Source organism: Aricia agestis, chromosome 12 (assembly GCF_905147365.1).
Source record: "Aricia agestis chromosome 12, ilAriAges1.1, whole genome shotgun sequence".
NCBI lineage: Eukaryota > Metazoa > Arthropoda > Insecta > Lepidoptera > Lycaenidae > Aricia > Aricia agestis.
The window spans coordinates 6,202,905-6,229,369 of record NC_056417.1 but is presented as its reverse complement, the minus strand read 5'-3'; the positions used below and the strand labels follow the sequence as shown (position 1 = coordinate 6,229,369).

The following is a 26,465-nucleotide window of genomic DNA, read 5'->3' as shown; positions in this document are numbered from 1 at the left end:
CGTAATCGAATCAACAAAAGCCTCAATCCCTATGCTAATATAAATAACATTATTTTTTTAATATAAGGGGCGGCTATTTTTTAAAATTGTGACACCCCTAGTCACGTTCTGTATAAAAATTCAACGTGAGCAGTTTTCGTACATCGATTACATAGAGCTTTGAGAGCTCAAATAAAAACAGAAAATTCCAGCTCCAAGAAAAAACCTAGCAAATACAGACTTACGCGGGGAAAATTTCAAATTCCTGGGTGAATTTTATCTGTGAGTATCACATATTATTGGTGCATAGGTATTGAGTGCAGTGAGCGCGTTCTTGTGACTACAAACAGTGAGGAATTTACTACAATGTATATGACGATGAATAGTTTTATATTTTTTGCCGCGGTGAAGATATTGCATAGTATTTTTATCAACATTCAACTTATGCAATAATAATTCGGATACGTTTAGTCACACGCACACAAACACTATGCCGAAGTCTGCTGACCGGAAACGAAGTGAGACGATGCACGGCTTTCAACATCGCACCGTTGTGCCAGTCGGAGTGGGGGGTGTTAGGTTTATTTTCATTACGGAATTTCTTGATTCTTTCGCCGCGCTCAAAGCCCGCTCATAAAGAGCGAGATAGTCTAGCTAGATCCTTTTTCCTACCACAAACTTAGTGCATACAGCATAGAAACTAATGAGTGTGAGAATTTCAATTTGGCGCAAATAAAGAAACACGGCGAAGTGTTCTTTTTAATGAGGAAAATACAGGACTCCATATTTTGCGCTAACATAGTCGCAGCTTGGAACGAAGTTCCTTATCGCGCGTTCAGCGTAAAGGAGGCTAGACAGAACGATAATTGACCTCGACACTTTTTTATTAGTACCTGCATGGTAGGAGCCGAGGGCGTTGGTAGTATTCCTGTGCAGTGTGCGTCAACTAGATGGCGTTTTTTGAGAATAAACAGCGACGCGTTGTTAGTATTCCTGTGCGTCAATAGATGGCGATTTTTAATATATTTTTTCAGTGTATATTATAATATGTATACAGATTTTTTGAACATAAGTAATAACTTCGTTCCATTCGGGTGTCTCTTGACACCTCTCAAGTTTTTATAAAAAGTAGTCTCGCCTAAATATAAGATTTTTTAAACAGAAAGTCCGACTGTTTTGCCAACTTCAGTCAACTTTTCGATCAGTAAACAGATCAACGTATTAAAAAGTGTACAGTGTAATGCAATAACGTACCGAGACGAAGTGGAGAGCACGTACTCTCAAATTGAATGTCAGCGTTGCAACGTTGAGTGTCACTGACTTATAAATTGCGCTTACAGATTTTATTGCGATTTTCCAGAATGGATACCGTCTTAAAGTGTATTACGGTACATTGTAGTAATGAGATTGTAGCGATATGACTAGACTTTGGGTTTAAATTTCAAAGCTATTCGAACCTTTTTAATTGGACAGAAGATACACGATTCCATGTTGTATGAATTTCGGGCTGCCTATAATAGTTAAATCATAGGAAATTGAAGGACGATCACAGATATGTAGTGACGTAGAAGATTAACGCGTGGCGCGCAAGCCGGATGTTACAGGTTAAAATTGACGGAATAAACTCAAAAATATTATATTCAATAGTACTTTCAGATTGTGCCTACCGCTGGTTCAACAAGTAACTCGTCAAGAAGAACCGACGTCAAAAACTTGCACGGGGCAATATTTTAGCAATGATGTGGATGACTAATAAAAATTAAGTTTTACGCTATTGCATAACTTTTATCGCGGGATTTGCGGCGACCGAATCAAGAAATTCCAAAACGAAAAAATCTAACACACCCCAGTTCGACCGCACAGCGGTACGGCGTTGTTAGACTTCAACACGGTGTTTGTGTACGTGCGGCAAGACGTATACGAATTATACTTTTATAAGTTGATAAAAATACAATAGCTTTACCGCGACAGTCGCCGAGAGCTACAAGTTTTTGGAACGTAGTTCCTTATTGCACGTTGCGCCATGGGCTACACTGAAAAAGTTGTAACGACACTTTTTTATTAATACCTGCATGGTAGGGGCAGAGGGCGTTGATAGTAATAATTCCTGTGCGTCAACGTTTTTGAGAATAAAGTACAGCGACGCGTTGTTAGTATTCCTGGGCGTCAGTAGATGGCGTTTTTTGAACATAAGAAATAACTTCGTCCCATTCGGGTTTCCCTTGACTCCCTAAAGTTTTTTATATATTAACTCACTATTGGTCGCCCACAGCCGCCTGACGATGGCGAGGTCGACCATGTGCAGCACGGCGCACACGATCACCGCCGCCAGCGCCGCGCGCGGGATGAAGTAGAAGTACGGCGTCAGCAGCGCCAGCGTCAGCAAGACGATCAGACCTGAGGAATTATTTAGTAATGTAAGTTATGGGATGACTGAGATATTATGACTTTAGAAGAACAGTAAAATTCTGGCAGTGCTGCAGCAAAAAAATAGTGCAATGCTCTTGCAATTGCCCTGTGTGATTCCATGCTCATCATGCTGTTTTAAATCTAAACGCGTGTATTCAAAATAATATTATATCTGGTACATCGAAAACCAATTATATGAGGGTTCAAAAAAACGGCGAAACACTTCGAGAAAAGGTAGGTAGCCTTGCACTTCGCTTGGCTCGTCTCGGCGGATGCACTACCGTGCACCCAGATAAAGAAGCCACCTCGTAGCATTGCTACGAACTTGTAGCAGTGCTACGCGATGGTGTTCCCTGTTTGCTACGAGTTCGTAGCAATGCTACGTGGAATTGCCACATAAAATATTATGAAGATAAATTTTATGTTAGCAGTAGAAACTTTCTCGTAAAAATATCTCGTACATCCATAAATAATTATTATATTGCTAAAAATATTAGTATTAAATGCATAATAAAAAAATTACAACACATCAAAACTTCGAGATTTCACGGTAAAATGAAATGGAATACACAACATATTTTACCAACATAAAATACCTAAATAATTTACAATGAAAGTTCAACGTAATAGTCTGTACCTCTCATGTACGTGAGCTCCAGTATTCATATCCCTCATGATAAATAGAACCTCGCGGAGTTCAATAACCTCCAAGTCCATTTAACTTTTAAATCGCCTTATTAGAAGTTTAATATCAAAGTTCAAACGGAGTACAGTAAAACAGAGACAGTGACGAAGCGTTTACGACGTGAACTACGTTAAACACGTTTCACAAATTAAAATTCACAGACAACTAAAAGAATGTTAATAAAAATGTCAACGTTTAAAAATATTAACAAAAAATAAATGACTCCACACTAGCAACGTGTTGTTCATAGTGCTTCGTGTGAACAAGGCATTCACTCCCGACGAGTCGCTTACAATGCTGCGAGTAAACAAGTAATTCACTCCCAAAATATCGCTCATAACGCTGCGCGGGAACAAGTCATTCGCTCCCGACGCGTCGCTCGCAGCGCTGCGCGTGAATGACTGAAAGATTTGTTGTTGATCTTTGATGTATTGGGATTGAATGACTTGATCCGGCGCAGCTCTGTGAGTAATAATAAGTTACGTACGCCGTACACCTTTATCACTCGATACCTTTTAAAGTAACCGTAACCCAAACTCCGTAGTTGCTGTTCTTTCTTACCTCTACAGTATATAGACTACAGGGGAAATTACCATCGAGGAAGTTGATTCCTATGCAATTGACAGACCAACGTTATTTGGTCGAATATGTCAATTCAATGTTAATTGTGATCTGTCGGCTGGGTTTGACGTAACGCAACCAAACTACTTAGGTCCCCGATTTGCATAGGAATCAACTTCTCTGATAGTACTATCAGAGAAGTTAATTCCTAGGTAGATGGCGGACATAGGTAATTTGATTGCGTTAAGTCAAACTCATCCGACCGATTACAGCTAACGTTGAATTGACATAAGCCGACCGAACGACGTAGGTCTGTCGACTGTCCAGGAATCAATTTTCAAAAATGATGAAAGTCTGCCCTTGGCTCTTAGCCCGGGCGCGCACTAGCGGCCATCGAAAGTATGGTGTGGCCGCTGGTCGCGTGGCGCGGCCAGGTGCGCGTGGTCTATGGCGGTTTCATACTGGCCGCCGCGGCCTGACCGCTAGTGCGCGCCCGGGCTAACTCTAATACTCACTTGTGTAGAAGCCAGCGCCTGGCGTCCTCACTCCCGACGCGTCGCTGACAGCGCTGCGAGTGAACGAACCATTCACCGGGAACGAACTAAAGAAGGCGCTGATCAGATTGCAAGCGCCCAACGCGACGATTTCTTGTGACGCGTCCATTTTCTTCCCTTTTGCTGCAAATAATAATAATATTATAATTCCTGTTCTTAGAAGAATAGCAACCAGGCGAAACAATGTTTGCTCATATAGAGGTAAATATGAGGAATCCGTGTTTGCTTCTACTAAAATTAAATTGAACTTATTATTTAGTTACTTAATTGGGTAATAAGTGGTCATATTTTTATAACAGAGAAAATGTTGTTCAAAACCAAAAGATATTAACCGCACACAGAAAGAAAACATTATTTAAATTCGTCGTTTAAAGTTACATTTTATAAAGACATTTACATAGAAAAGGGCAATTTTAAAATTAAATAATGGTCCTTATGAGCCATTTAAAAACTACAACACTGGTGTAAAGTCACAAAGTATTTTAACGACGCTTTAAGAGAGCCTTTAATCGGGGTCACAATAAAAACTAGCGAAGAAAATGCTATACTCGAAAAGTAGGGTAAAGAAAACACACAGTCTCTGGTCATACTGACAGAGCCAAGCGATATGGAAGCTAAAAATATAGTTTCTTCACACGTCTACAACAATGCCCTTGATCACCGGCAGATCACGTTATTTAAAAACCATCTTTTATACAGTGTTTTAATCGTCTCTGAAATCTCGTATTTCAATTCTCGTAATTAATATGCAAAGCGTAAAGTATTATGAAGCAAGTTATAGAAAAAGCAATAACCACTACTATTTGGCATTTGCTTTGTTATTTTAAATTTTTAAAAAATTATATTATGCTTTGTAAATTATATTTTAACTGCACGAAATATATTATTTACAAATTATTTTTAAGGACCACTTCCTGCTAAAGTGCCGGATTGGCTATCCACAAGTTATTTGACAGATTCTCCATACTCTGGGTCTGTTTCATCACTTCCTGATAAATGCTGGATAGGCTATCCACCACTTAACTTGACAGATAGAGTATGGAGAACCTGTCAAAAAAGTTAGGATAGCCTATTCGGCACTATATCAGACAAATATAGTAATGAACGTGTGTGTAATATATTATTACTAGCTGTTGCCCGCGACTTCGTCCGCGTGGACTTCAGTTTATAGCGCGCGGTGTCAATAAAATTGGTGTCAAAAGCTTTTTAAAACCCTGGTACCCCTTCAATCAAAATACCCAAAACAGCCGTGTAGTGTGCACATAATATGATTTTTTTTAATTAAACTTTTTTATACCTTTTAAAGCTTATTTAGCTTTATACAACTTAGCTGCATAATGCATTACACAACTTTAGCTTTGCCCAATAGCCAATACCCATAGGCCATTAAACTATTTAGGGCGGATTCGACCAAACTGGAGTAAAATTTTACTCGAGTATAACTGTCTCCTAATCTAAGTTTGCGTTTTTCCAACTTCTAATCCAAGAATGAGGTAACGGGAGTAAATAATTAAACGGGCTATTTTGGTGGAATAAATATTAAACTGAGAATAGTTGCTGAGAACTGAGAATAACAGGGTTCACCTGTCACGGTCGGTGTCATTGTGAACTATAATTGACATTTTATTTCATACTCTTTGAGTAACTTGGTAAAATGCAAACGATTATACCCTAGAGTAAATTAAAGGAGTAAAATTATTCTCATGATAGTTATACTCGTGTAACTTCAAGTTTGGTCGAATCGGGCCTTAGTATTTATTATTGGTAGACAGTTGTTTCTGATTTCTATGTTGGTACGTGAGTTATTTAATAACATGTATAACAATCGAAAGAATCGAAAAGCCTAGTTTGACATGGTACCACCTCTTATAGAAATACGCATGAGCAAGCAATAGCGCGATCTAGGGAACTCTTGGTGCCATCTATTTTAAGTTTTTGGAACTAACTTAATTTGACCAAATTTACGCATTTTCACCCCCTTACAACCCCCTTTTCCAGTTAAAAGTAGCCTATGTCCTTTCTCAGGCTTTAGACTATCTGTGTACAACATTTCATTACAATCGGTTCAGTAGTTTTGGCGTGAAAGCGAGACAGACAGACAGAGATACTTTCGCATTTATAATATTAGTATAGATAATATTCTAACGTATTAAAAACTATAAACAAAAACATAATAACTAATAAGTATGATTAGTTCTATGTTACAATAAAGTAAAAATTAAAACGTCATCTGTTGAATCGTATTAGAACTAAAATGTTCGTATTAGAAATTGCATCGATATATTTCTGGATTTTTTATAATATTATACATAAAATATGTTTAAGATTTTTGAAATTTTATTTTAATATACATCCAAGACCCAGGAACATTGAAAACTTTTTGTTCCGCCTGCGGGACTCGAACCCAGGACCCCGGGATGAGCGCTGGCCACGCGCAATGCGAATTCATTTTCATCGATATTTTCATGGAAATAAGATATTTTCCCACATCAAAATGTAGCCTATGTCCTTTCTCAGACTCTAGAATAACTGTGTACAAAATTTCATTGCAATCGGTTCAGTAGTTTTGGCGTGAAAGCAAGACAGACAGACAGACAGACAGAGATACTTTCGCATTTATAATATTATATATGGATATATGGATATATGGATAGTATTGATTAGAAATGCAGTAGGAGTTCTATAAGATAAGATAGATTGATTATTATTATACCAAGTGATTAAATTATTAAACATAATATTCTAACGTATTAAAAACTATAAACAAAAACATACTAATAAGTATGATTAGTTCTATGTTACAATAAAGTAAAAAATAAAGCGCCATCTGTTGAATCGTATTAGAACTAAAATGTTCGTATTAGAAATTGCATCGATATATTTCTGGATTTTTTATAATATTATACATAAAATATGTTTAAGATTTTTGAAATTTTATTTTAATACACATCCAAGACCCAAGAAAATTGAAAACTTTTTGTTCCGCCTGCGGGACTTGAACCCAGGACCCCCGGGATGAGCGCTGGCCACGCGCAATGCGAATTCATTTTCATCGATATTTTCATGGAAATAAGATATTTTCCCACATCAAAATGTAGCCTATGTCCTTTCTCAGACTCTAGAATAACTGTGTACAAAATTTCATTGCAATCGGTTCAGTAGTTTTGGCGTGAAAGCAAGACAGACAGACAGACAGACAGACAGACAGACAGACAGACAGACAGAGATACTTTCGCATTTATAATATTAGTATGGATTATCGCTTCACTATCGCTTCGACTGGTCTCTATGACCGGATCTTTAACACTTTGTGGAACGACTTAGTGGTTAGTTTAGCTTAGTAATTAACATCAGTAATGAGGAGTCGGCTCTGAGTGAAAAACTTGAGGAAACATTCAGGGCGGTCGCTTTAACCTTTAGCTGTTTGCATTTAATTCATTTAATAGAGGTGCCAACAAAATTATAGACTATTCCATATAGTGTCGATTGTTATTTTTAAATTTAAGTTAAACTTTATTTATATTGTTCATGGTTAGCTGTCTTTTAGAAAGAGAGTCAAATAAAAATAAAATAAAATATATTCAGAGATCCATCAGACAGAGAGCTGCGGTCACGCCTTCATATGTTCTGTGTTCGCATTCGCAAAGGTCAGTCACACAGGAGCAATTACGACGCGGTCCGAATGCCTCCTGTGTAAGTATCCAATCTCTGTCTGATAGGTCCCTTAGAGATGCAAGGACTTATGAAATGGACTGGGCTTTTAAGTAACATCATATTATACTGCACATAAGCTTGTTACCATAACATTATTATTTAGTCCAAACCAATGTAAGACTAGTCACATATAAACGTATAATATCTATGAACTGAGAGCGTAATTTCATTTACCACAGATACAATGTCTTAAAACAATAAGAAACCTTAAACTAACATAAACAAGCCATGCAGTTTTAGCGCAGAAATACTATCTCAGATACTTACAGAAAGCCTTGGCTATAATAGCCTTTAATTCATAATTTCATTTTCGACACATACCTTTTCTAGAAACAATAAGAAACCTCAAACTCACATAAACAAGCCATGCAGTATTAGCGCAAAAATACTATCTCAGATACTTACAGAAAGCCTTGGCTATAGCCACATTTGATATGATGCCCACCAGCGGAACGACCAGTAAGCCTGACCCCAGGTGCGATAGCATCTCCCCAGCGGTGACGGTTCCGTTGACACTGGTCGTCTCGAACGGAGGTAGCCGCGGTGTGGGTAAGCCAGGTGTTATGTCACCTAAAACACAGAATTTCAGTCTAAAACGAAAAACCAGATAAGCGCCAACCGTAATAGTACAGGAGCCGAAGTAAAATCGTCCTGCAGCATTGTGGTCACCAGATGAAAATAATACTTTATGAAATTATATATCTAGATTTTCCGATAAGTTGTAAAATGGCAATCCATTTAAAATTGGAACCAATTTTAAGCAATCCTAAAATTTAAAATAAAAGTAAGGATTGCCTGAAAAAACGTGGACCTCAAAAATTATGATAAGTACTTGCCAAAATTACAAATTTATTTTATAAATATTACTTATATAAAAAATAGCCTTGGCCATTTTCATTGGATTTGCCATGGCAAATTAAGAAACTTATTTTATTTCATAAAACATAATTTTAATCTGTTTGACACAACGGTAAAGGTCAATCTTAGTTCGGATCTTAGACTATAATACATTTTCCATGTAAACCACTTATTGTTAATAACAGCTTAAGATATCAGTACTGTCCTCTTATTTAGGATTTATTTTATAGCAACTGTGCCCTGAGATAAGCCTGAAATCCTTAGGTCCCAAATGTGTTCGCAAATGGTTCCTAAGTTTAAATGTAATTAAGGATCATGTATTCAATATGAGCACTCCTCCTAATGTCATAGTTTTGAAACACAGATATTTAGAACCATCTTGAAGTCGGTTAAATCCATACTAATATTATAAATGCGAAAGTGTGTCTGTCTGTCTGTCGGTCTGTTACCTCTTCACGCCCAAACCGATTTTGCTGAAATTTGGCATGGAGATACTTTGAGTCCCGGGAAAGGACATAGCATACTTTTTATCCCGGAAAATGTATGGTTTGTTGGGAGTTGTTGGGAGTTGCAGGCGTCATCTAGTATTATTATATGTGGCATAGGCATTATGAGACATTATGAGACATGACTAGGGAATGCAATCTTGATCTTGCAAGATCAAGATTCCACCAAGATCTTGAGTGATTTTCCAAGATTCAATCTTGAAAGCCTTCAATCCTGAATTTCGAAATCCTGTTCGCGATTTTGACAAAATAGTCCAAGATTGTAACAAGATTTCGAGATTTTCAGATTGTTCATACCTGCGCGGCAAAGCGCGAACCACAGTTTAGGGTATATATGATAGTAGACAGATAAGCGTCTTAGAAGAGTTTGACGGCTCACGAAACGAACATTTGATCTATATCCTGTGGTTTGATCTAGCGCCATCTGTAGTTAAAACAAGTAAACTTCACAGGTGCGTACTGCGTATGTGTGTGTGTTAGCGTTTGTATGTGTGTATATTGCGTGTATAGGATAGGATAACGCGCAGGCCGCAGCGCAGACGACAGACTATCTGTGACGCACTTTTTAGTCCGTGGAAGTAGAACCTATGCAATTGCCAAATTATATGTCGTCGTGACGTCTGCGCTGCGCATCGTATGCGTTACTGCATATAATTGCATAGATTCTATTTCCACGGACTAAAAAGTGCGTCAAGGATAGATAGTCTGTCGTCTGCGCTGCGCCTTAACTTGTCAGATTTTTATGTTTCGAAAACTTCAATTTGTAAAAACTGAGTTTGTTATGTTTAGTTTATACAACAATACCCAATTTTCTCAAAAACAAATTCTTTGAAACATTACATAATATATTATTTAATATTAAAATACTGGTTACTATCAATTTGCAGCAAAAAAACGCATTTTTTTCAATTATTTTGCTCAATCTTGAAAATCCCGAAAATCTTGTTTCGCGACCAAGATCTCGACCCGAATCTCAACAGGATCTCGAACTGACCAATCTTGATTCAGAAAAAAGACGCCAAGATCTTGAATAGTCAATCTTGGACCAAGATTGCATTCCCTAGACATGACGACCTCGGGTTCGAATCCCGCCGACGGAACTGTTCCTGGGTCATGGATGTATATTAAATAATATGTATATGTGTATATATATATATATATATATATATATATATATATATATATATATATATATATATATATATATATATATATATATATATATATATATATATATATATATATATATATATATATATATATATATATATATATATATATATATATATATATATATATATATATACATATATATATATATATATATATATATATATATATATATATATATATATATATATATATATATACATATATATATATATATATATATATATATATATATGGGGTGATAAATAGGAACCATTCTCAGAAAATGTCTTTTTATTCGTGTTTTATCGATAATCGATAAACTGAAAAATATGACTCTTCCTGACATCGGCGAATAATAAATACTATTTTGTGAGCAACTAATTCTTTTAACGACCAGCAGATGGCGTTATTAAGTAACACGAAGTCAATGAGTGTTTGCTATAGGTACCGAGCAAAGCTCGGTCATCCAGGTACTTATTATTATATTATTAAAATTTTAGGAATCGTTTTTGCAATTACAAAATAATCTACGTTCTTATAATAGTACATAATATAAATTAAACTTACGCCAAAAGGAACATTAAAAAAACTACATTGTCTCTTTATTCTATAGTCGATGACGCCCGCAACTCCGTAGCGCCAAAATTCGCTTATCGCGCGGGAACCGTACATTTATCCGGGATAAAAAGTGTCCTATGTCCTATCCCGAGACTGAAAGTATATACTTTCAGCAAAATCGGTTCAGCAGTTTGAAGAGTTAACAGACATACAGACACACTTTTGCATTTATAATATACAGTGTGTAACAAACATAAGTGATAATACTTTAGGGTGTGTACGTGTTTCTTATAGAGAGTTCACTGTGAAAGTAGCAGCTCTGAAAGACCAAATTTTTTTTTACTTTTGTATGGGGAAACTCGTGACGCTCGGGCCCTTGCCCATTTAAAAGTGAAAAAAAATGTTCGTCTTTCAGAGCTGCTACTTTCACAGTGAACTCTCTACAAGGAACATGTACACACCCTAAAGTATTATCACTAGTTTTTGTTACACACTGTATAAGTAGGTATGGATATTTTTCATATTTTACAACTGATAAAGCTGTAAAATAGTTTTTATTTCGGACAAAAGAGTTGCCGCATTCAACAAATTTACCTCAACAAAATGGCGGATGTCTAGTTTATGTTTCTAAGAAGTACCATCGAAGAAATTGATTCATCAGCAGTCTTTTGGTCGGATTATGTCAATTCAATGTGAGGGCCAGGAAGCCTACCACGAAACCGTTTTAAAACTCAAACAATCGAACGAGAATACCGCGTCCTGCTCTAACAACGTCGTTTCACGTTTGTTAGAGCAGGACGCGGCATTCTCGTTCGATCGTTTGAGTCTCAAAACGGTTTGGTGGTACGGGCCCAGGCCCCAACACTGCGTTGTGGCGTCGTATCGCAAAACAACATCGCACATAAATGAGATGCGATGTCGTAACGCAAAAATTTCATATAGCATAGCTCTCTCTCTCTCTTTACATCGGAAATTTTCACGATGCGTTCTGCGGCGTCGTAGATTTATACGATGCGACGCCGCAACGCAGTGTTGTGGCCTGGCCCTAAGTCGTGATCTGTCGGCTGGATTTGATATTTTATTTATAAAAAGCTATGTATGTATTCTGATAAACAAACAAACTAAGATACTTTATTGTGCACATAATGATAACATTACAAATACAAATAGTTATAATATAATTAATTGAACTGCACACAAAGGCGGCGTGATATTATGTCGTTCTCAGAATTCCACGCGGACGAAGCCGCGGGCAAAAGCTATTAGTACATATTCTGAAAGGTGATATTTTTGTAGTCATCTGGGTTTATCATGCGAGTTCCACGCATAGAATTAGAACGTTAGAAAAGGCATTCCATACAATCGTCAGCGCGAAAATGTGTCACCCTCGAAGTGAGTGAGCTCACTCATCTGAGAGCAGTGTGCCTTAGGACGCGGTAACAGCCGGACGTGTTTAATTCATTAATTACCGCGTTGTTTTTCGCTACATTTCGCTCCAGAATGCCGTCATGTGCCTTCCGACAGTGCAGTAACAAAACGAGGAATACAAATAAAGCCAAAGGTGTAATATTTCACACGTAATTACTAAGATTTTATTAATATTTAAATTACTGTCTAATTACTGTAAGACAAAAAAGGACGACAATATTTTCTCGATTCGATTAAAGCGTAAAATGAGCGAAATGAGATAAATAGTTATAATATAATTAATTGAACTGTGTGCAGTTCAATTAATTATATTATAACTATTTGTGGCAAAGACAAAGGCGGCGTGATATTATGTCGTTCTCAGAATTCCACGCGGGCGAAGCCGCCGGCAAAAGCTATTAGTACATATTCTGAAAGGTGATATTTTTGTAGTCATCTGGGTTTATCATGCGAGTTCCACGCATAGAATTAGAACGTTAGAAAAGGCATTCCATACAATCGTCAGCGCGACAATGTGTCACCCTCGAAGTGAGTGAGCTCACTCATCTGAGAGCAGTGTGCCTTAGGACGCGGTAACAGCCGGACGTGTTTAATTCATTAATTACCGCGTTGTTTTTCGCTACATTTCGCTCCAGAATGCCGTCATGTGCCTTCCGACAGTGCAGTAACAAAACGAGGAATACAAATAAAGCCAAAGGTGTAATATTTCACACGTAATTACTAATATTTTATTAATATTTAAATTACTGTCTATTACTGTAAGACAAAAAAGGACGACAATATTTTCTCGATTCGATTAAAGCGTAAAATGAGCGAAAGAGAAAGTAGTATATGCTATTACTGTAAGACAAAAAAGGACGACAATATTTTCTCGATACACATTTTGCATGCAAAAACATTGCTACAGTTTTGACGGCATACGTCTTATCTAAGTATTTTGATATCGTTGGTTCCACGTGTATATTCCCTGTGGAAGATAAGTCAGAACAGATTAACGTTGCCGGTTTGGTCGTATCACGATAGAATATATTGGCGACAAATATCTAGATAATAATCTGTTTATATTTTTTTTCTAATTACAAACACTAGCTATTTGACCGAACTTTGCTCGGTATTCGATAAAACACGAATAAAATGACATTTTCTAAAAATGATTCCTAGCTAGATCGATTTTTCGCATCCGAAACTAAATATAGGGGTATATACTAAATTTCATGAAAATCGTTGGAGCCGATTTCGAGATTCCAATTATATGAGTATATACATACAAGAATTGCTCGTTTAAAGATATAAGATATTATACAACTACATCTAATTTACAAAAGAACCAAGCAAAAATGATCATCTAGGCTTCGCGTTGCGGTCTGAATTGACCCTAAACGGTATTTAAATAACCTTTAGTTACGTAAAAGGAAAACATAATAACTCCATTTGTTATAAATAAGTCACGAATGGCCGGGTAAAGGTGGCCTTGGTTTTTAATCATTGTCCCTTCTTTTATTTATTGTTATCTTGCAATCCATATCCATACTAATATTATAAATGCGAAAGTGTGTCTGTCTGTCTGTCCGTCTGTCTGTCTGTTACCTCTTCACGCGCGAACCGCTGAACCGATTTTTCTGAAATTTGGCATGGAGATACTTTGAGTCCCGGGAAAGGACATAGGATAGTTTTTATCGCGGAAAAGTGTACGGTTCCCGTGCGATAAACGAATTTTGCGTTTGCGGAGTTGCAGGCGTCGTCTAGTTTTAAATAATTTTGTTTTTAAAATAGCAAAACGTTACGAGTACGTTACGAGTAAAATGGTAACATTAAGTTAAAGTAGCAAAAACATCGACATAAGGAAATTTAAGGATTATTTATAACTTACTTTAAAAAATATATGGATAATTGAGTTAAATTTTCGTAAGTAAATAGAACATCATTGGGAATGAGGCCTCATTAGAATATATAATGTAGCTAATGAAAGAATGGCTAAACATTATATAATTCAGCTAATACGTCTTATGTCGTTACTTTTATAATCGTAGAAATTAGCATATACAAGAGCTAATGAGCGCAAATATAACTTCATCCTTAGGGCAAGTTCACCATAAAATTTGAATTTGAAAACTTTCGGAACATAAAGCATTTTGTGATTTTATGGTGAAATCAAAAACAATCCTAAAGATCTCTGACCAATAAAAATTTTATGATTCTCTGACTAACAAAAAAGCAATCCAACCAATATTAAACATGTTATATAATTATGTAAAAAGGAATTAGCATTATTTGCTGAACACGCTTAAAACCGTACATTTAAAAAAAAATTGAAAAATAAAATCAAGATGTTAACTTAAAATGAATATTTCTTATTTCTATTGCCGTAAAATTGTATTAAATAACAATCAAGCTTCGCAATAATAATAATAATAAAATTTATAAATTTTTTAAATGTCGTAAGCTTTAGTATAAATACACCCTTACACCCAACGAACGTTCGTACTGTAGACGACGACAAATTATCATTTCCGCCCCAGTATGACGCACCCTAATGACTCCTATTAGACGCTCCAGAACGGCTAAACGACAGTTGAATTATAAACTGTCTCTTTGTAGTGTGCACTTGCCTTTATTATATAATTTAAGTCAAATCTATACTAATATTATACCGAAGAAAGATTTGATTGTTTGCTTTGTTATAGATCTTAAAACTGTTTTACCAATTTGGATGAAAGGCACATCTGAAGAGTTGACCAAGCAGAAGAACAAAGGCTAATTTACCGCGGAAAAAGTTACGGTTCTGGTACATTTTCTTTCGTCACGGGCAACGTCAGATAGTCTCTTTATATTTGTAAAGTATAAAGTATAAAGTTGAGTACCAACCGAATTTTCGTTCATACTTAGACTAATATGCAAAATATAGCATAATATGAAACATAGTTGCTGAAAGTAATTTTGTACAGTAGGCAATTAAAGTCCAGTTTTCAGTTCAGTAACAAGTGTTGTTATTTCAGAATTTGACCAGCACGTACGAAGTTTAATTACTGTACAGAGTTGACAGTAATTGGAAATGCTTTTCAGAACATGATCAGACCTTTTACGTTGCAATTTTACTGTTTATATTGTTATAATTAAGTTATATGAGAATTCAATATAAAATAATAAATTACACTTTAAAAGGGTATTGTTTTTTCAAAGTCTCTCTTGCTTTGTATTAATCAGTGATACAATAAATTTATAAAACTTAAAAGCGCATAATTTATAAAACTTCCATACATTTGTCAAACTCTGTTGATTTTGTTGGTGGACGGACTTTGTCTCCATCTCTAAACACTTATCTGTATAATATAAGTTTCTGTTATCCTCGAGTAGTAAACAACACGATCACGTCGTTTTGACCACGATAGCAACTTTTGTTTGATCACGATATTATTTGTTAACTTCTTATATCAGCGACATATATACGTGGGAGAGCCATGCTTCGGCACGAATGGGCCGGCTCGACCGGAGAAATACCACGTTCTCACAGAAAACCGGCGTGAAACCACGCTTGCGCTGTGTTTCGCCGAGTGAGTGAGTTTACCGGAGGCCCAATCCCCTACCCTATTCCCTTCCTACCCTCCCCTATTCCCTTCCCTTCCCATCCCTACCCTCCCCTATTACCCTATTCCCTCTTAAAAGGACGGCAAAGCGCCTGCGCCTCTTCTGATGCTGCGAGTGTCCATGGGCGACGGAAGTTGCTTTCCATCAGGTGACCCGTTTGCTCGTTTGCCCCCTTATTTCATAAAAAAAAAATATCGTACCCTTATCACCTTTTCACATACCCTATTGTTCATTAAGATTATTTAATGCACAAAAAATACGTGATCACTGCCAAAGTGAGCGCCACGAGAGTAGATTATGTTGATCACGATGTTCTTTGTAGAATTTTCGACCATTTCTTACTTACCTGTCAATTTAAGTGGATGGTTCTTGTCTTCGCGTACGAAGAACGCGACTACGACCAAGACGACCATATTGCGAGAAACGCCGTAGAACTACAGCAAATTCAGTTTGATCACGATGTTGTTGGTGCACTTTTTGTCCTTTTCTTACTTACCTGTCAATATAAGTGGGCTGTTCTTATCTTCATGCACGAAGAACGCGATCACGGTGGCCACAACCACGACGACTGCGTTGCGAGAAACGCCGTAGAATCACAGCAAGTTATGTTTGATCACGATGTTGTTGGTGCACTTTTTGTCCCTTTCTTACTTACCTGTCAATATAAGTGGGTTGTTCTTATCTTCATGCACGAAGAACGCGATCATGGTGGCCACGACCACGACGACCGCATTGCGAGAAACGCCGCAGAACCACAGCAACTTCTGTTTGATCACGATGTTGTTTGTGGACTTTTTGTCGCTACTGCTCAGGCGGATATCTTTTAGAACCTGTAAAAAGACATAGAATATTGTTTACTTTCGCCCTGTTTCTGCGAATATTCGTATTTACTACATAAATGAAAGTATACCTTCCATTGACCGTGATAAAAAATGTTTCAAACACTCAAGTGTTGAACACTTTCATCAACTTTTTTCTTTCAACAACTCAAGTCATTAAACACTTTTGTACCTCGGTGCAAAAGAGACGTGAAGAAGATATTGTACATTTGTAATATTTGTATTGCATATTTGAAAAATGTTTTGTATATTTTGTCATCCTGTTCTCTAATAAAACTCGCCTCAATTTTATACTTCTTTAGGCCTAGACAATATAGAGCTGTGTCTTTATTCAGAATGTAACAGTTTTAGTGCCATGTAAAGACTTTTGCCCGCGGTCAAACTCTTTCCTGAAATATAAAAGGAACCGCTCAATTTATTTTGAATTTTTCGAGGGAACACATCTTATATTACACATTTTTATGCAGAACTCTAGCAACCTTGCTTTATTAAGTAATGGTTATAACCAGATAAACTCCAATTTAGTTCAAAACTCATATTACTTCTGAAACATTTCGCTCGCAAAAAATGCGCACGTTGTAGCGGAAAAAACATTACTTTTTGTTTGCATTTAACTGGACTTTATCGAATTAAGATGTAAAACTGGCTTATGTCGAGCTTAAGGGTCAGCGCAGACAGAACGGAGCGTAGCGAAGAGGATGTTATTAACGCACTTGAAAATAATCTTTAAAATTATTAAACTAAAGTGCAGAAATACTTGAACGTTACAAAAATGCTCGCGCGTCCTCGACGGTGGGCGGGAATCCCCTTCACGCAAAAATGCACTTTAGTTTAATAATTTTAAAGGTTATTTTCAAGTTCGTTAATAAAACCCTCCGCTGTATTCCGTTCCGTCTGCGCTGTCCCCGCTGAACCAAGTTTAATTTGTCCCGGAATTGGCCATTGTGGAATTTGGAACTCAATCTCACCATAATTGTCTCGAATTAGATTACCTTGGATATTGCTATTTTCTGTTCGTGTAATATTTGATATTCCGGGAACGGGTCTTGTAAAATGTGTTATCTCCGATCTGGAGTTTATAAAATATTTTTTACAAAAGGAATATTTTTAATAAACATAATAATGTAGCTCATAACAGCCGACGGGACGTCGACCATGGATATAGAATTATTATAATCATTTCAAATTAGTTGGATAACGTCGAGTAGCTGCTTTAAGCTGGTCGCCATTTTGACATAGGTAATAGTTATTTCATAGTAAAAGGAGGGGAACTGGGGAAGTAAGTTATCTTCATACAAAGGCACCGTGCGCGGCTTGTATGTGTGCGCCATAGTATCAATGCGTCGCCATGTACAGCACACAACAAAATCTCGGCGGTACCAGCCTAGTAAAACTGGCCGAGATTTTGTTGTGTGCCGTACGTGCCGTACTTCCCCTCCTTTTACTATGGTTATTTTTCCATCTATCCTGCCTCTAATTTCCATTCAATTTTCAACCTTACCTTCATACCCATAAGCACTATGCAGCACGCCAATCCAAGCAGCGTATCCTGGACCCTCGTGCTGGTGATATTATGGACTACTCCAGCCCACGTCGAAGTGAAAGTTTCAGCGCTGAAGTTCAGTCCAAGCAGACCCTTGATCTGGGATGATGCTATGGTGATCGCTGCTGCTGATGTGAACCCAGATACCACGGGCAGGGAGACGAATTCCACTAGGAAGCCTGAAGTAGAAGACAAGTATCTTATTTAATAAATATCTAAAGTTTAACCTAAAAGGTTGTTGGTAAGATCAAAGGTGGTTGGTTAAAAATTAGGTACGTCTTGTTTATATTATACTAGACTAGCTGTCCCGGCAAATGTTGTTTTGCCATAAAATGATTTTCCCTGTTTTCCTGCTTTTCTCTTGAAGTTTTTCTGATTTTTTTTTCTATAGAACTCACGGAGCCCGAGACCTTTCCAACGAATGCAAAACCGTGGAAATCGGTTCGTTCGTTCTGGAGTCTATAACTCCAGAACGCACGAGTTTTCCTTCCTGACGCTATACGTCAGGAAGGAAAACCCGACTTATATTTATATATTAGACTAGCTGTTGCCCGCGACTTCGTCCGCGTCAGCAAAATGTGATAACGAAGATCATAATAAAAAAGAGAGAATTTTTCCGAACAAAATATATAAAAAATAAAATATATCCTGCTACTTTATTGAAAGTCAGTTAAAAAGTAGCCTAAGTTACTCCTTATTACATCAGCTATCTGCCAAAAAAAGTCCCGTCAAAATCGCCCCAGCCGTTTCGAAGATTAACCGGAACAAACAGACAGACATACAGACAGACAAAAATTGTAAAAAATGCTATTTTGGTATATGTATCGTAAGTACATTTATATGCATGTAGTAAGAAACTGTTCTTTCAATATTACAAACAGACACTTCAATTTTATTTATATGTATAGATATGAATAGATGACGCGCGCAACTCCGGTGCGCCAAAATTAGTTGATCGCGTGGGAATCGTACATTTTACCTGGATGAAAGTATTCTATGACCTTTCCCGGAACTCCAAGTATTTCCATACAAAATTTCAGCAAAATCGGTTCAGCGGTTAGGGCGTAAAAATGTAAACGGAACAATGTGCAAAATAAAGCTGCTACTCATATTTTAAGTCGAGTTAAGTCTGTATGGATACAAAATATGTTAATTGCTTAAGCCTTATGCTAAGTACGCACATACGGTTTTGCTCGATAGTTCTACTCCAAATCGAGCAATAACCAGCGTGTGGACCGCAAAACTGACAGCTCGAAGGCTCGCTTCGAGCCGGCTCGATGGAATTAAATATGTCAAATATGTCAATTGTCATTTCCTTCGATTCAGAGTAAAACTATCGAGCAAAACCGTATGTGAGTACTTAGCATTAGATATGTTTAAAATTTAAAACACGTATCGTGTAAAAAATTCTACTGAGCAAATTACCCACTTTTACACAAATGTATTGTTAAACATATTTGGACCAAAAAAAACAAAATCTGGCAATCAGGTCTTATTCAAAAACCTAGATTTATTAATATGAGATATTAATAAATCTAGGTTTTTGAATATGCTAAGCAAGTCACGTAATAAAGTTTTGACCGATGCAGTAATTTTATTATCAGAATTCAGAACGAAACGAGGATAATAATTTTAACCGCAAAATAATCATCTTTGAAAGTCCCCGATTGGATATTAATAACAATCAAAGACGAATAGATAAAATGGGTTACTAACAATTTGAAAATGTAAGTATTTTTGCATAAATGAGGGCTTTAGAATCAGAAAAAAAAATTATTAAAAAAAATTGGATTTTATGTGCGGCAAGGTGTAACAAAACTAAGTGATAATACTTTAGGATGTGTATGTGTTCCTCATATAGAGTTCACTATGAAAGTAGCAGCGCTGAAAGAGCAAAAAAATTTTTGTGATTTGTATGGGCAAGCGCCCGCGCGTCATGAATTGTTCCATACAAAGGTGAAAAAAAAGATACGCTTTCAGAGCTGCTACTTTCACAGCGAACTCTACACAGGGGAGTCACATCCTGTATAAGCCAGATGATGAAGTATGTTAGTTACAAAGTTTATTTAAATTATTTATTTTATTTATTAAAACTTTATGCACACACAAGTACAAAGGTGGACTTAATGCCTTATGGCATTATCTACCAGTCAACCTTTTGGCGATACAAGAACAACAACATACTTTAAAAGTATATATAAATTATACTAATTAAATATGTAATAAACTTTACTTATCATATATTATATAAGATAAATAAATAAAACTATAGATATATAAATATATAATATTATAAAATATATATATTACTATAGTTAATACTAATCTATATATACAATGTGTCCCGACAACGGTGTCCGATCCTTTAATGTCGTGATCTATGGCATATTTTATCGACAAATTGGCCCTCAAATTTTTTTTCTCTCTCAAGGTTGTAAAATGGCAGCCATTTTAGTTTTTCTCGGGCTTTCACACTAATCTGACCAGAACTGCTCATGTAAATATCCTATGAAGATAAAAAAGGTCTCATTTCATAGCTAAATTTGTGGACTACGCTTACACAGGCAATATGTTATAAATTTCGTGGAATTAAACATAGAAAAACCCAAGTTTAAGAAAAAAATTGTGTATTTTTTATTAATGGCTTTTTGTAAAAAATCTAGCACATTGAACTGGTTCTTTTTTATTTTTAAAAGATAGAGGAAGTTTTCATCTTCTAAAATTCTTTTACTTCAATGTTTTAAGTCAGATAGTTTAGAAGTTATAACGATTTTCTTATCATGAGGTGGTCAGATTAGTATGAAACCAGAGAAAAAAAAATTTTTTCAAAAGTTGGAGAAAAAATAATTTTAAAGCCAATTTGTCACTAATATAAGCCATACATCATAAGTTCAAATTTTTTTTCTCCAACTTTTGAAAGATTTTTTTTTTCTCTGGCTTCATACTAATCTGACCACCTCATCATAAGAAAATCGTTATAACTTCTAAGCTATCTGACTTAGAGCATTGAAGTAAAAGAATTTTAGAAGATGAAAACTTCCTCTATCTATTTAAAATAAAAAAAAACAGTTTAATATGCTAGATTTTCCAAAAAAAAGCCATTAATAAAAAATACACATATTTTTTTTCTTTAACTTGGGTTTTTCTATGTTTAATTCCACGAAATTTATAACATATTGCCTATGTAAGCGTAGTCCATAAATTCAGCTATCAAATGAGACCTTTTTTATCTTCATAGGATATTTACATGTGAAGTACTGCTCAGATTAGTGTGAAAGCCCGAGAAAAATTAAAATGGCTGCCATTTACAACCGTGAGAGAGAGAAAAAAATTTATAGCCAATTTGTCGATAAAATATCCATAGATCATGACATTAAAGGATCGGACACCGGTGTCGGGACACATTGTATAAAACTCAAAGGTGACTGACTGACATGGTGATCTATCAACACACAGCCCAAACCACTGGACCGATCGGGCTGAAATTTGGCATGCAGGTAGATGATAATATGACGTAGGCATCCGCTAAGAAAGAATTCTGATCAATTCTACCTCCAAGGGGTTAAATTACGGGATGAAAGTTTGTATATAATAATAATTCTTAACGCGAGCGAATCCGCGGGCAAAAGCTCGTATTTCATATAATTATAAGGGAAAAAATTAGTAATTGCCCTTATGTTATAAAATGTTAAATAATTAACCATTTAATCCACTCGTATTTTTATTATCATCAAAATTTTAAGGCTCATGCACATTAGGTAACAGCTCAAAGAGAGCACATTAGGATTTAAAAATCGTGAGATAGTAACTAGGAAGTAGGAAGTAATGGTTCAAAAAGTCTAATTTCGTATGACATCATATGGATTTAAAGTGCTAGATTATAACGACATTTGTATGAACAATTTAGTTGATCGTTCAAATTTTATGGTATGGGCGCTGTGATTTTACCAAGGTCAGTGGTTTGTACGTGATCAGCAAACAATGGCAACGTCAGACGTGCATTGAGATGTGCCAAGTTCATTGCCAGTCGGAGTTAAGGATGTATAAAAACTCTACCGACACGTTTTTAACCAAAGTAGCTTTACGCATATAATATTAAAGGGTTTGAAGAGTTGAGCAATTTTTTATGAAATTTGGTATACAATTTGGGTCCCAGAATGGTAAAAACGAGAATTTTCCCCATAGTAGCTGTATCTGGAAGTATACATTAACGACTTATCCAAGACAAGTTCATTGTTACATCAAGTACTGATGGACTAGATTAAAACAATTCATTTATTGTTTTACACATACTATCACACGTAACTACCACATATATGTTATAGAATAGTCAATAAGGTAACTCAGTGCCAGTGGTATTTTTAAAGTTCATGTTAATGTGGCATTATTCAGCTCTGCAAAGTTATTTAAAATCAGGCTACTATGATTTGTATACGTTTTATACAGCTACTAGACAGAGTACACTATATTTTCTGGAATCCAATGACCCGGAGTCGGAATCCAGTAATCCAAGTGTTGGAATCCTGTGATCCACTTACGGTCAACAGTTGATACTAAGCATCGGCTTGTTCACGCATAGCTAAGTTATAACGCGCATAATATAATATTAAGCCGATTAAACAGAATGTGTAATGCACCAAATATATTATTCACGCGCTTCACGTACTTCTATGTACAACATCTACAAATAGTGCATTGAAATGTTACAATTTTAGGACCGAATATTGCATTTAATTAGAGGACGCATTTTATTTTTGGGATATGTTGGGGGGGGGGGGGGCAATAGAAGCTTAACCTCAAGTTTGTGGGATCGCCACTCTTGCCCCTGGCCGCCATCTTAAAAAAATGGTGACAAGTGACAACCCTATTTCCGCGATTTGCAAATTATTTTGCCTACAAATATGTTTATATACAGCATGACTGATGAGACATACAGTTCAATAATCGAGGACATGATATTTGGCTATTATATATTAGTTGAAAAACAATAATATAAAAAAATTATATCAATTAATCACTGAGTAAATTAATTAAAGTAAATAATTATTTAACCAACGCATGGACTAAAAGGTACACCATTATAACAAGAAAGCAATAGAGTACCGTAACGTCGGAAGTTTTTCTTATGCGTGGGAGACCCATGCTTCGGCACGAATGGGACGGCTCGACCGGAGAAATACCACGTTCTCACAGAAAACCGGCGCAAAACAGTGCTTGCGCTGTGTTTTGCCGAGTGAGTGAGTTTACCGGAGGCCCAATTCCCTTCCCTATCCTCCCCTATTACCTTCCCTTCCCATCCCTACCCTCCCCTATTACCCTATTCCCTCTTAAAAGGCCGGCAACGCACCTGCAGCTCTTCTGATGCTACGAGTGTCTATGGGCGTCGGAAGTTGCTTTCCATCAGGTGACCCGTTTGCTCGTTTGCCCCCTTATTTCATTAAGAAAAAAAAACGAATCTTCATGCAAATATTTCTACTTAGACAGTACAAATAAAGGACTCAATAAGGACCTTAATTATTCAAAACAAGAAAATATTGAACTTCAGCTATACAGTGTGTAACAAAAACAAGTGATAATACTGTAGGGTGTGTACGTGTTCCTTGTAGAGAGTTCACTGTGAAAGGGGCAGCGCTGAAAGATGAATACTTTTTTTCACTTTTGTATGGGCAAGGGCCCGAGCGTCACGAGTTTCCCCATACAAAAGTGAAAAAAATTTTTGGTCTTTCAGAGCTGCCACTTTCACATTGAGCTCTCTACAAGGAACACGTACACACCCTAAAGTATTATCACTTATTTTTGTTACACCCTGTATAGTAATACAACGTTCTATGAAGATTTATGGACAGGACTCGAAATCATACTAAATTTCTATAGTTACTACAATTATATGCAGTAACGCACACGTCCGCGCTGCGCGTCGTTTGCTTTACTGCATATAATTGCATACGTTCTATTTCCACGGACTAAAAAGTGCGTCACGGATAGTCTGTCGTCTGCGTTGCTCCATTCTAGTGCAGTAACTATAAAAAATTTAGTTCATATTATGAACATAGTTCTAACACGACCGCTATTGACTACACTAAACTGCGTTCGTAGAATTAGTTGATCTTACCAAGCTGAACGCTTCCAGCTATTATCTGTATGACGCCACAGAAGAAGCACAGCAGCACGGCGTAGTCCGGGTTCGTCCCGTGGGTATACGTGAAGGTGAGAAGAGACAGCAATGCTGTCGGACCGATGTTGATCTGAGGACAGGCGCCCATGATGCCGTAGACAAAGCCACCAGCGAGTGACGCGTAGAGACCATACTGGAATAAGAAAGTGTTGATGAAATATAATGCGGGGTTTACACGGGTTACTATAGCCGCACGATTTACGCCGCACGGCGAGAATCAACTGTCTAAATGGCAATACGCCGCATGCCGAATTGTCATTTAGACAGTAGATTTTCGCCGTGTGGCGTAAATCGTGCGGCTATAGTCACCCGTGTAAAGGGGCCCTGAATAGGTGGTCGACATATCATCGCCATCGGTGGCAGGACCCTGGACCCTTTTTATTGAAATTAAACGCGTCTTATATGTAAGAGAGTCCTCCAACACTCTAAAAAAGGTAATAGCTTTTGCGGAATTAAAAAAAATGTTTCAGAGTTTTAAAGGCCTAACTTACAAAATGCGCTCTTATTTACTTATTTCAGAATAACATCTAAATCAACTTGCCATTATAAGAGACTATGGAATCCTAAAATTATGTACCTGACAAGTGACAAGTACTTGGGTGTAGCTTTACTAGAGAGTATTTCTTCCTATACCCGTTAAACTGACTTAACTGGCGAGAGATCAGGAGAAAGATCAACTTTTTACACGCCAATATTTTTTTTTATTTATACAATATTGTGACGATAGAAATACCACAGAAAATAACTACGGTGACAATGCGGAAATACTCGGTATGTTGGTACAACTTGTGTATTTAACAAAACCTTTGTACTTTTAACTTTCGTGTTACATAAAAGATAAACAGAACGGAGAAATTGCACACGTTCTTTAAAAACTAATGTGTAATCTTTAAAGTTAAACTAAACACCCGACAGAACTTCCAGTTAACACGTTCGAAGCAAATGTAACTCCGACTCCGAACTCCATACCACTTGGTAAATCTATTAAAAGAACTTAAATGAAACAGTTTCTTGAATCTTTTAGCACGTAGTCTAGTTATTGAATTAAAGAGTATGTATTGAAGTTTGCTACGTCTAACAATGTGATAGTTAAGTTATGTACCAACGTTGTAGTTTTAACTTCTAAACCAGAGCCTTTACTCAAGTTTCCAGGACTTTTGCTTTTAGTCAAATTACGACCGCGAAGTTTAACTTGGCTAAAATGTAAATATATTTTAAACAATTATATCGTCTTCAGTCGTCAGTACCAGGAACCCAAACCACATAGTTATCTGAGGAGTAACACCGTGATCCCAATGATGAGGTTCCGGACCTCGGTCTGAACATTCGTATCTTCGACACTTGATCAGTGTCGGGAACCACGATTCATATCTGAAGAATCAGTAAGTAAGTATCGGGAACCCAAAAACTTACCTGAGGTTCGAATCCCGCTAGTGACGCATACGCTATAGACTGCGGGATGAGTGTCAGCGCTACTGTTATCCCAGCAATGAGATCACCAACCCCGGTCTGCACATCGTAACTGCGGGACCAGGTCAGTATCGGAAACACCCGGGACACCATTCGCTGAGCGTTCAACTTCAACATGGTTCTGAAAGAGTTTCATTAAAAGTATAAATATTACAGTTATATTAGAGAGTTAATGTCTTAAGCAGGACCTAGTTAAGTCAGGGGTTTCCAAAGTTTAAGAAAGAAGAACCCAAAAATCTCTGACTTTATAAAACCCAGTAGGGAGGGGTGCCCGCAGTACCGACTATGCCCTAGTCTGCTGATTTTTTTATCTATCTATCCAATAGTACTATTTTTGCTGAAATCCAAAATAAATACCTAGTATTCCCAATTATTTCATTCTGATTAGTATTATACAACCCTGCACTTTTCTAACGAATAATATGGAATCCTCAATCCTTATTAATCCT

General features: G+C 36.6%; 1 protein-coding gene across 1 annotated transcript in view; it reads right to left on the bottom strand.

Moving 5' to 3' along the window:
- The window catches only part of LOC121732835 (sodium-independent sulfate anion transporter-like), a 51,198-nt gene extending 25,028 nt beyond the window's left edge, over nucleotides 1–26,170 (bottom strand). The window contains exons 1-7 of the mRNA XM_042122833.1: nucleotides 25,960–26,170; nucleotides 24,484–24,679; nucleotides 18,330–18,550; nucleotides 16,645–16,819; nucleotides 8,308–8,472; nucleotides 4,150–4,311; nucleotides 2,236–2,376 (exon numbers count right to left, since the gene is read on the bottom strand). Of these exons, the coding sequence (XP_041978767.1) occupies nucleotides 2,236–2,376; nucleotides 4,150–4,311; nucleotides 8,308–8,472; nucleotides 16,645–16,819; nucleotides 18,330–18,550; nucleotides 24,484–24,679; nucleotides 25,960–26,133 (1,234 nt within the window). The 5' untranslated portion in view covers nucleotides 26,134–26,170. The remainder of the gene's footprint in view (nucleotides 1–2,235; nucleotides 2,377–4,149; nucleotides 4,312–8,307; nucleotides 8,473–16,644; nucleotides 16,820–18,329; nucleotides 18,551–24,483; nucleotides 24,680–25,959) is intronic.
- Between the last annotated feature and the right edge of the window lie 295 nt (nucleotides 26,171–26,465).